Here is a 12,029-nt window from a genome sequence, read left to right on the forward strand (position 1 = left end):
GAAACAGTGGTAATGGCTCAAGTTTATGAGGTACCTGCCACCCATGGCTCCCAGCTTTGACCTCTGCCCAATAGGTGTTTCAGGAGTGAGCCTGCAGAAGGGAGTTTTGTCTCTCTGCCTCTTGATTTAAATTAAAAAAAAAAAAAAGAAAAGATTTGATTGCAAAGAAAGCCAGGCATTGTTTGTTTTCTCACAATACATACTAAATTGTTTGAGAACCCTTTAGTATTGATGGATTTCAACATTTTTGTACTACAACTTTTTATTTCATTTTTCATAGATTTATCCCTATACATCTTTTTAAATAAGATTTCTGATTTTGTAAACTTTATTTTCAGAGGGACAAATGGAGAGAGATTTTTCATCTGCTTCATTCTCCAAATGCCTGCAACTCTCAGGGCTAAATCAGCTTGAAACCAGGGAGCCTAGCATTCATTCCGGGCCTCCCACGTGGGTGACAGGCAACCAAGTACTTGAGGCAGTATGTGTTGACTCCCGGAGTGCACATTAGCAAGAAACTGGATCAGAAACAGAGCAGAAATTTGAATCCAGGCATTCCAGTATAACATACGGGCATCCCATATGGCATCTTAACCATGGTACCAAATGCCTGTCTCTTGTTTATGAATGAGTAAGCCACAATTTGAGAAGCGGATCTGTTTTAACTGAATTTGGCTGTTGATTAAAGAAAAAATAAGTTGTCATTTGTTAGGTTCTTATCCATACTTGTGGTTCATTTATGCTATTTTATTTCCAATCATGTAACACCCCTAAATTACATTACTGAGAGCTAGGCAGGCTGAATATATTGCCCAAGATTGTTTCATGATGTTGAAATGTCATCCAGTTGGCACATGTTCAGTCAGTGCCAGTACTGAGCCTGCTGTGGCACACATGCCTTGTGTCCTGTGGCTGGACTTGCCACCGTCGTCATGCCCTTTCAGAGGCAGAAATGTTCAAAGGATTAGATTCTCTCCTAGCTAAGAGAAACACCACAGGTAGCTGTTTCAGGTTATCATTAAGGAAAAAAGACTGCCTTATTCACTGCGCCAAGTGCCTAAATTATGTGTGTATATGGTTTTGTCGAATCATCTGGATATTTTGACAGATAGCACTTCAGAATACTCTTTCCTTTCTCTACCTCCAGTCTAATGTCTGGAACTATGCAGTGGAAGTAGAGAGTGTTGGGCAAAATTAGAGACACAGTGCAGTTGATTCCAATCCTGCTGTGTTGTTTCTGGAAAATGATTGTTTCCTGTTAGAGCTTCCATATATAGCCTAGACAGACCATCTACTGGGTTTTTGTTATTCAGTTAATTTATTTATTTAAGAGGCAGGGAAACACACAGAGAGCCTCCATCTGCTGCTTTACTTCTCAAGTGCCCACTCCAGCCGAGGTTGGGCCAGGCTGGAGCTCAGTACAGGTCACCCACATGGTGGGCAGGGACCCACTGACTTGAACCATAACTGTTGCCTCCTAGGGTGTGCGCTAACAGGAAGCTGGCAGAGCCAGGAATTGAACCTGGTTATGCCAGTGTGAGATATAGGCCGCTCAACTACCGGTTGACATGTCTGTTCCTAGAAAATTAAATAACTGTTCTGAAATTTACTTTTAAAACCAGATGATTACTTACAACTAGGTAAGCAGCAGGCATTTGGCCCAGTGATGAAGTGCTGCTGGAGACAACTGCATTCCTAATGGTGGAGTGCCTGGGATCCAGTCCTGGCTCCGCTTCCAATTCCAGCTTCCTGGTCCTCATAGTTGGGTTTTTCCTATTCACATGGGGGACAAGGTTGAGTTTCCTGGGCCTGACACAATGGTTCAGTGGCTAAATCCTCACCTTGCATGCGCCTGGATCCCATACGGGTGCCAGTTCATATCCCGGCTGCTGCATCTCCCACCCAGCTCCCTGCTTATGGCCTGGGAGAGCAGTGAAAGACAACCCAATGCCTTGGGACCCTGCACCCATGTGGGAGACCTGGAAGAAGCTCCTGGCTTCAGATCAGCTCAGTTCCAGCTGTTACAGCCACATGGGGAGGGACCGAAAGGATGGAAGCTCTTTCTTTCTGTTTCTCCTTCTCTCTTGAAATAATAATAAAGGATGGAGTTCCTGTTTCCTGGCTTTAGCATGGCCCAGCCCTAGCTGTTGAGGCCCTTGGGGGACTGAACCAGCAGATGAAGACTGACCTGAGTGTGTATGTGTGTTCCTGCCTTTCAAATAAATAAAAAATTACAAAGCAGCACTTTATGTTCTTCTCTGTGATGAGGTAGGAAAGATACCTCAGGCTGAACATGTCCTTGCTCATGAAATCTGCAGCTTGTTTCTCCCCCTGACTCAGTAGTACTAGCAGTGAGTGAGCAGAACTGAAAATGTGGACTTCTGTTAACCACATTTTCAGTTTCATCAAAATAGTATACAAGCTTTTCCATTTGGGTAGCACACAAATCAGGTAATATATGATATTCAATCTATATTCATGTTTGTCATATAATATATAGACTGTATTGCTATTTCAATAAGCTGGCCTTTTATTTCAAAGTAAGTTTCTCCCTAATGAAAGAAGATAATTACATTTCATTGCCTTTTTCTAGTGTATGGAAAACTGGTACTAGTTGAAATTTTTGTTCAGTGGTTAAAAATTCTAGTGTGCATCCAGTAAGACACATAACTAGATTTTTAGAACAGGGAAATTATATAATTGCATCGGCAAATATATCTAATGCAAAACAATGCACCAACGAAAGCGCAGGGACCGCCAAGGGCACGGCTGTGTTGGTGTTGTCTTCCGGGCAGGTGGCCTCGGGGCATACTGTTTAAATCCCTAGGGTTTCATTACACAGAACAGGCATGGGAAGGAGTAGTTTTTCAGACAGTGTACGTGTCTGGGCCTTGGCCTTCCATTTACTTAGCTGTTGGTCTGTTTTCCAGAAGGGCTCAAAGTCACGGTGGGTCTTCAGGGTTGGAACCTGAGATGAGTCCTGGACCAGCTATGAGTAAAATAGAAGGTGTTGACTATTTGCCCAGATGGAGAAGAGCATAGGCAAGAGCAGTCTCACTGGCAGGAGGGATGGTACTGCTTTGACCGAAGTACCACCCAGATGACAGCGTAGGCCGCTGCCACCTCGCTGTGGAGTGTGCCGAGCCCCAGTCTCCTTGTCTCCTTCTGAGACTGAAGATGGTCACACCTTGTTGTCAAAGTTTATCTAATCTCTTCTTCCCTTAGTCTTCCATTTGAAAAGTAAAAACAAATGTGTCGATAAATAAACATAACTTTTTGTCAGAAATATCATGGATAAGACATGAATTTTATGACACAAGTCATAATTCCAACAGGCAGCTCCCCTACTGCCTTTCCTTAGGGCACTAGAGTGAGATTCATTTACGATTTCTCAGGCAGTAAGAAGAGGGGAGAGTGTTGGCATTTGCAGGTGACACAGCAGAAGCTGTTCGCCCTGCTACTACCAATCACCTTTCAGAGAAGCAGGAAATTCGAGAGCTTCTGGCCCAAGTCCAGACCCGTCCCTGCAGCCATTCCCTAGTTGGATCTAGACAGTTTGTACCCAGAACCTTTCTGGTTTTCATTCAGTCAGTTCTTATTTGTCAGGGAAGGAAAAGAAGCCATCCACTGGCATTCAGGATTTCCCTGGAAAGAAAGGGTAAACTTTTGGTCATATCTGTCCACGAACCTAGACCCAGGAACCTCCATCTGTCACACTTAAGGTCCAGCCACAACCCTGGGACCTGCTCTGCAGGTGTGTGTCCACAGTGCCTGGAGGCATGGCCATCCAAGCAGCCACCCTGCACAGCTGCCTCCAGGCAGCCCCTGCTTTTTGGGCACCTACCCTCAGCGGCCCCCACACTGCTGCAGCCTACTCACAAGAGCTTCCTGTACTCCTGTGATTATTACTTGTTGTTTTTTTTGTTGGCTTTTCCTTTTGAAAACAAGTTGCTCAGGTAATGCTTAGCGTCAGAAAGTTAGGGGAGCCCGAACATCATGTAACCATCACTTCTATGGCCTAGGAAACCAAGTCAAGAGAAGAAATCCATTGCCAGTGCATCTCCAGACACTTGCTAACGGTGTGGTGGGTCACCTAACCTCTGTGTCATTGTCCTGTCCACCATGTGAGATCGGTTCCTGTTTCTTGGACCCGTGAGGGACAGAGGAGATTATGCGCAGTAGGGCTTTGTTAAAGAGCGAGATGAATGTGGGCATCTGTAAAGAGCTAAACAGGGGCACTGGTGCCATGGCTTGTGCTGTGCCCCAGGAGATCTCCCATGCGTTGTGGCAATCTGGAGCTTATTTTCCATTAAAAAAAAAAAACAAAACCCTGTTGGTGTGTAAAGATGGGAGCTGTTTCTTGTTCCCCATTGGCGTCCTAGCTGCCTGCAAGGCAGTCAGTCTCTCACTGTAATGTGCGGCCTCTTCATCAAGGTTGAAAGTGCAACCTCTTCTCCCCGTGCAGGTGTGAAATTGAGGCCACCTTGGAGAGGCTAAAGAAACTAGAGCGGGATCTCAGCTGTAAGGAGCAAGAGCTTAAAGAACGAGAAAGACGTCTGAAAATGTGGGAGCAAAAGCTGACTGAGCAGTCCAACACCCCGGTGAGTGGCCTCTCTCAAACCTGCTGGCTGCAGGGCATGCGATTGCACTCAAAGAGGCAGATTAACAAAGTGCCACAAACGTGGAAGGGAGCCTCCCCCTGTTCCTGGCTCTGTCCTTCAGAGCCGGTCTTCTCCCAGCATGGCTTCCTGTGAGAATCACAAAAATAAAGTGCTGCGTGCTCTTGGGCCATCCAGCGGCTCCCCAGGACATGTGCCCCCTTGCCCATGAACTCCTGGTGGTCCAGCAGCAGCAAATGGACGTCACACCGCAGCAACTAGTGCTGCAAAGTATTGAGCTCACCTAATGAGACCCGAAAATGACAAGCTTGGGGTCCTTACCCATGAGCAGCCAAAGGCTGCAAGACCTCTCTAGAGACCAGCTTCTGGATGCCTCACACTGTTTCATGCACCTCCCCACCCCTCAGCCTTCCGCGCAGTTCTTGCATTTAGAGCAATGTGGAAAGACCTCCTCAAAGATTCCACGATCTGTATGCTTGCAGCTAGCCTGCTAGCATAGGAGTGTCTCAGAAAACTTCAATGATCTTCTGTATTTTGAATATCCAGGAGTTAAGGATAAATCTAAACTTGGTTCCTTCTAGGTCTTTGAGTGGACATTATTTGCCCACTTATCAAGCAATGTTAGTAAAAGTAACATTATACATCTTAAATTCATTCTTGATGGCAGTTCTACCAAAAAATGCATAAATGCTGTTTATTTTGTGATCTTCCAAAAGCTTTCCCATCTTTTAAAATTCTTAATGTCTAATTAAGCAGCAAATGTCCAATTATCAAATGTTTTCCAATCCTACAGAAACAGTCTGTTTCCTTTCCAACTTGCTTCTGGAGAAGCAGTCTGACTCAAAAAAGAAAAAAATGAAGTAGCAAATATTTATCACCAAATTTACTTTTCAAAAATGACTGAGTATCTAGATAATTCCGCCCCTCCCCCCCAAAAAAAGAATTGAATTAGTATGCATAAGACTGTCATGGGACACCTCAAAATCATCACATTTTTAAAAGTTCCATGAATTTCGCTTACTCTTAGTTCTCTGGGTGCTGTTTCCTGTTCTGGGTGCAGGGGTGGGGCAGGAGACTCGGGATGCATGGCCCCCAGCGCTGCCCAGGAGCACGGCCTGTCCCACGCTGAGCAGCAGGTGCGGCAGTGTCCACTGGCCCGCGGCACGCCTTCTGAAGCCTGAGAGCTTGCCTTGTTTTGTTTTCCAAGTGCGCTGATGTCTTAAGCTACAAAGCACTGCATGGCTTGACTCTTTCTCCATGTGTTATTGTGAAAGGGAAAAAACTAAATTCCTGTGAATTCCTATGAGAGGCTGCTATGGAAACTTTGGTTCGTTGGCTTTGGTTTTGCTGCAGAATGACAGGCTGTCACACACACGTCACCGCTGTTAGTAACATGTTGTAAACAGTACAAAGCATTGTGAGTACTCAGTAGGTTGTATGCTTGCGTTTTTAACTCCAGAAAACTTTCCGTAAAGAACCTGCTCTGAGGCCTACCGTCTAACAATGGGCAGCATGCAGCCATGAGCTCAGTGAGATTTTTCTTCCTTTCTCCTTACTTACCAAGGCTAAGTCGTCTTTCTTCACAGCGCATGGCTTTTAGTGTCTCTCTGCTTAGAGCCGGCGTTTCTGAAGGAACGAAAGTTTGGGCTCAGGTGTTTTGTAAGTCGGTGTTTTCTTTTATACTGAGAGAAAGATAAAATAAGCCATTTTAAAAGAAAGTGGCTGGAGCGTAAGGTTTCCTGTGTGCGGCTTCATCTCAATCATGAACATGTAATAGCAATGTAACTTCATACGGAATTGTATCAGATTAATTTCCGGGGCTCTCGTTTCTTTCCTAAAACTAAAGCCAGCAGTTAAAGAAGTCTGGGAAGATGAATTCTCTATGCATAAATAGGAATCATATCTACATTTTAATTATGGCTGCAGCCTACCACAAAAAATTGACTTCTAAGAATAAGATATTATTTGAAAGACATTTGTTGAGATCTTCAGAGTTGAACGTAACGCAAGGAAATAACCAATAAACCAGTGCCGAAGAATCCCAGAGAGGAATCTAACAAGTGAGAACAAATTTGAGAGCTGGGAAATTTGACCGCAAAGGAAAAAATATGCCATTTCCCGTGTTTAAAGCATCTGAAATGCAGTTTTCCTCCATGGGCCTGGTCTTTCTGAGCTGATTTCTTTGAAGTTATTATTGAACCTGCCGACTCTAGAGGTTTTTTTTCCAACAGAGGAGGCTTTTCTTTGTTTTGTTTTAAAGATTTATTTATTTTTACTGGAAAGTCAGATTTACAGAGAGACAGAGAGGAAGACCTTCCATCTACTGGTTTACTCCCTAAGTGGCCATAATGTCTGGAACTGAACCAATCCAAAGCCAAGAGTCTCCTCCAGGTCTCCCATGCGGGTGCAGGGTCCCAAGGCTTTGGGCTGTCCTCCACTGCTTTCCCAGGCCACAAGCAGAGAGCTGGAAGGGAGATGGAGCAGCCATCCCATAAGGGATCCTGGCGCGTGCAAGGCAAGGACTTTAGCCGCTAGGCTGACGCACCAGGCCCGAGGAAGCTGTTTTGTTTTTTCACGCTCAGCTCCAACTTTGCCTTAAAAAGTATGAAACTGGTCCTAACCATCAGGACCCTGCTAGGTTGGAATGTGAAAGACATGCATAGTTTCTGTTAGCTGTTTGTTACGTGTCATGCATTCACCCAGATTTAAAACGCACCCCTTAGTTGCTTATTTCTCATAGGAAGGAGCAGCACAGTTTTTATTTCAGCTTTAACCCTAAAATGAATTCCACCATTTACTGGGACAGGATTCCTGTTCAGAATGATGGCATCAGGTGGAGGATGTTTGTAACCACAATGAGAAGGAGAATTCTGAGAAACCCTGTTAGAAGAAGGAATCCTAAACATGATAGAAAAGTGAAGAGTAGCAACATTAAGTTGTGACCCACTGCTCTTCCACAAGTGTCACATATGCCCACGTATTTATGTAGAACTTAAACAAGACAATGTAAAATGTGTTCACAAATCAATTATTTAATGGTTTGAATAAGCATATGTAATAAATCTGGCTGTAATAAATATTCTCGATGACGTTTTGGTGGATGCTTAGGTACCAACTCAGCAAGCACAGCCACCGACAGCCCGAGACCCCTGATCGTAGAAATCACTAAACTGGTTTTGTGCTTCCTCTAAGCTTTTCTTCTTGACAGTGGATCTTAATTTTTGCAATTTAATCTCTTTCAAGTGAAACTGGGGGAAAAAAGAGAAATCCTGAAAACTTTTTGGATCTAAGCAAAATGAGAACTTGAACTGTGCAGTTCCCTTTGCTTTTGAAATTTGGCTCAGGGTGATGCTTCGCAAACTCTTGGTCGTGATTCATGCTGTCGTTGATGAATTATGGCAAGTAGACTAGAGGCAAGCCTGGCCGCCCGTGACTCTCACACCGTTCCTGCATACCTGGTGTCACTAACCGCCTGCCGCCTGTGCACACCCGCCTAATTTTGTGGTATCTGTTTCCGTGATTTGAATTGGTCCTAATTTCTCTTTTTTTCCTTCTGTCCTTTCTTCTCTTTTGATAGCTTCTCTTGCCTCTTGCTGCAAGAATGTCTGAGGAGTCTTACTTTGAATCTAAAACAGAGGAGTCAAACAGTGCAGAGATGTCCTGTCAGATCACAGCAGCGAGTAACGGGCAGGGCCACGGCATGAGCCCCAGGCTGCAGGCCATGATGCTGATGGGCTTTGGGGATATCTTCTCCATGAACAGAGCAGGCACCGTGCTGCATTCTGGGATGCAGATAAACATGCAAGCCAAGCAGAACTCCTCCAAAACCACCTCTAAGCGGAGGGGCAAGAAGGTCAGCCTGGCCCTGGGGCTCAGGGATTTTGACTTGTCAGAAGGTGACGAGGACGATGGCGATGGTGACGAGGAGAATGACCTGGATAATAATAGCGAATGAAAGCAGAAAGCCGAGTGAGAAAATTGAAAATGTTCAGAAAGGAAAAAGAAAGAAACTTGTTATCTGAATCTGTTCAAAACCCAGTAAGGAGGCAGAAAACCAAACACTGCATTTCTAGGCCACAGTTACAAGACAGTCATTTCTTTCTCAGTTTCACTTTGATTTATTGGCTTACAGAAAAGTGGGGAGGGGGGAAGGGAGGCAAGGGGAGAGGCAACTAAAATGGTTATTCATGAATCAGCAGATTGGTGCCTGATTATAGAACTTTGTGATCCTACACACACTGGTATTTTAAACTGCCGATAATCCCGCCTTTTTCTTTTCACATGAAAACGTTTTCGTTTGTAATTGACTTTGCTTCTTTTTATCCAGTTGGTTAAGAAAACTAACATTTTGAACAAGCGCTCTTAACCACCCAATTCTCCCTGACACTTACATCTTCTGGAACATATCTTTCTTTTCTTGCGGCAGTGCTCCATAATGTCACTCAGAAATGATGGAGTGACCTGCGGATGCAACCACAGGGAGACTGAGCTGAAGGGAGCTTACAGCAGCATCCTGTTACAGGAACACCTCAGTGGCGAGAGTTTGAGATGCCAAGTAGCACAGCTACTCCAAGTAGAACCAGGGGGGTGTTCTCAGCGGCACTTCTGCAGAATTACTCTCACGGGAAGCCAGCAAGTGGCCGCTGCAGACTTTCTTATCAGTCCCAGCCCTGGGAGAGGCACTGTGGCTTCAATGATTGGGCCCATCCTTTACACAAGGGACACTGGCAGGCAGGCATGCGAAGGCTGAGTGCATGTCCACCCTGCTCTTGCAGCAGAGGCCTGCCTGCGTGTGTGTGGTTGTCCATCTGTCCGTCTGTTGGTTTCCCAGAGGGAAATAAGCATCCTGGATTCTAAATGCATGTGTACACACGTAACAGAGGGAAGGAAGCAGTCACTGTAAAAGGAGGAGCAAAGGGAAGGGCCTCCTCCTTGAGCAGCAGCGCTGGCTGGAGGCTCTGCTCACCACGGCTAGCCTAGCGGAGCCCTCTCTTCTTGCACACAGTCCCACTCGGCGGTGGGGGCATCAGAGAGAAGTCGGTCACTGGGGCCGCTCAGCACACCTGCCTGCCCACAAGAGCCTTCCCATGCTGTCCCACACTGCTGCTCATCAGCTGCCAAAACCATCAGACACTGTTCAACTCAAATACAAGGGTCTGTAAGTAGTGAAGAAAAGCAACAGATCAAAAACTGCCCCCCCCTTCTAAATTCATTCATTTGACCACGGTCCTTTCTATTGGAGTTTTAGCATAGTTTTATCATAGGATGTTACTGCCTCTGCGTATATTCAGTCACTAAAATGTATAGTGTTACTGATTCTAATCCGCCATGAGAAGTGCACGCTGCTGCTGAGATGCCGCCCGACGTGCTGTGCACACTGCTGAGGAGCTAGGGGGAACGTGCTGTGGCTGTGAGCTTGTACAACAGTCTTCACAGCCTCAAGGATCCAGAGTCTGATCGTGATGCCAGTGCTGGGCCTTCTCGCTTCACAATCTTGGGCAAAGTGTGGAGCTCATGTTTTGCTCATCTTATGTAAAAACCTACTTCCAAAGAGTGTCGCAAGCATTATAGATAGTAACATGTGTGAAGCACTCAACACAGTCCCAGACCCATGGCAAGTGACCAGTCACATTCACTAAATCTTATTGGAAAGGCGGATATACGGAGAGGAGGAAAGAGAGAGAGGAAGATCCTCCAACTGATGATTCACTCCCCAAGTGACCGCAATGGCTGGTGCTGAGCCAATCTGAAGCCAAGAGCTTCCTCCAGGTCTCCCAAGGTCCCAAGGTTTTGGGCCGTCCTCAACTGCATTTCCAGGCCACAGGCAGGAAGCTGGATGGGAAGCGGGGCTGCCAGGATTAGAACCGGCACCATATGGGATCCCGGTGCATTCAAGGTGAAGACTTTAGCCGCTATGCTATTGCGCCAGGCCCCACAGTCACTAAATCTTAACATCCTTCAGTGTGCTATTGGAAAGACCCTGACAAATAAGTGCTTTCAGCTGTCTTATAGAAAACTCAGCTACCCATTTCAAATGATATTTGCATGATAGCATGGAATGAAATTTAAAACAGCTGCCTTTCAAGACTGACCATTCTTAGAATGTAAGCCACATAGACTTGTTCTGTTGCTCTGGAAAAGCTAGGAACCCTGCCGGCCAGAGGCATTTGCAGGTTAGGAAAGGTGAACCTTTTCTCCACACATGCCCATTCTGCCATTATTTCTCTGACTTGACACATGGGCCCCCAAGAGAGAGGCAGCCTTGTCTGTGCCCGGATGTTAGGAAGTGCTCCCTCGCTCCAGCAGAGAATCTTGGAGTGGAGCCTAAGGGATGGCTCGCAGCTGTTGGCTTCCGAGCCCACCCTGGACACTCAGGCTCAACAGCCAAAGACCTGGTGCTTACACACTTCTTGCACTTCTTCCTGGCAAAGATAAAGTCGTGCATTCAACAGATCCATACTGAGCCCCCTTCCGAGTGCCAGGTACCATTCTGGAAAATAGCCAGCTGGAAATCTTGGCACTCAACCCTTACGTGCTAGTGAGCGGAGATGGACAGTCAACAAAACAGATGCTTCCTATATGTAACACATTGGTACCAGATAAAAACTAAGGCAAGGAAGGAGAGTAAGCCCCAAAGCATGTGCTGAGGTTTATAAAGTATGGTCAGGAAATGCCTCCCTGGTGGGGAATCAGGGAGCCTGAGGTGGCGGGCTGATCTCCCTGGGCTGTGCGATGTGTGCATCAGATCTGAAAATGTCAGCCTCACTACTCACTCCAGAAAAGTCAGCTGTGCACTTGGGCCTGGCAGCCCCATGACACCAGCCCAGACATCTTACTCGACCTAGAAAGCCATATGACTAAACTCCAGGTTTTGGTGTAGGAGTATAGAACCTTGGCCAAATAGGGGCACGAGAGAAAAGCTGTAGGACCCTCTACCCAGAGCCAGATCTCTCAGTAGTTAGGCAGTGTTCCCCACATCTGCTTAAATGCTGCCATTTTCCTCACTGGTTTTCCAGAGATGGTTGCAGCTCAGAACCTTAGCACCGGAAGCTGCAGGGGAACCTGAGCTGGCCTCAGGGAGGAGCTTGGAAGCGTTCTCCCTGAGACTCGAGCTGTGGTCTTGACTACACAACACTGGCTCTTTTACCTCCTGTTCCAAGCTGACTGCCTTCTAATTGGTCTAAAATGGTGCAAGTAATCCTGAAATCGAAGTAACCCAAACCAAATCTTACAGTGCCCTCACTCTATCTGTAAGTTATATTTAGAAAACTGTAGGACTGTTTGATTTCCTAATATTTCAAGAGAAATGATTGGCCACATGCAGCATTCTAAAGATGTCATCCATGCGGCTTTGGATTCACCTTTTTGATGTGTTTGAAATGGCAGACTTGCAGTGCTGGATTTAGTTCC

The 12,029-nt window shown here is 45.9% G+C and overlaps 1 protein-coding gene across 3 annotated transcripts in view; it reads left to right on the forward strand.

The window, feature by feature from the left end:
* MAP3K20 (mitogen-activated protein kinase kinase kinase 20) overlaps positions 1-12,029 on the forward strand; it is a 166,423-nt gene that overhangs the window by 110,621 nt on the left and 43,773 nt on the right. For 2 of the 3 annotated variants that reach the window (XM_058664646.1, XM_036493009.2), the window contains exon 11: positions 4,466-4,601. In XM_058664646.1, coding sequence (XP_058520629.1) covers positions 4,466-4,601 — 136 coding nt within the window. Of the gene's footprint in view, positions 1-4,465; positions 4,602-8,196; positions 8,585-12,029 lie in introns of those variants that run through there. The other variant, XM_004577056.3, reaches the window with a different exon arrangement.

Source organism: Ochotona princeps, chromosome 5 (assembly GCF_030435755.1).
Source record: "Ochotona princeps isolate mOchPri1 chromosome 5, mOchPri1.hap1, whole genome shotgun sequence".
NCBI lineage: Eukaryota > Metazoa > Chordata > Mammalia > Lagomorpha > Ochotonidae > Ochotona > Ochotona princeps.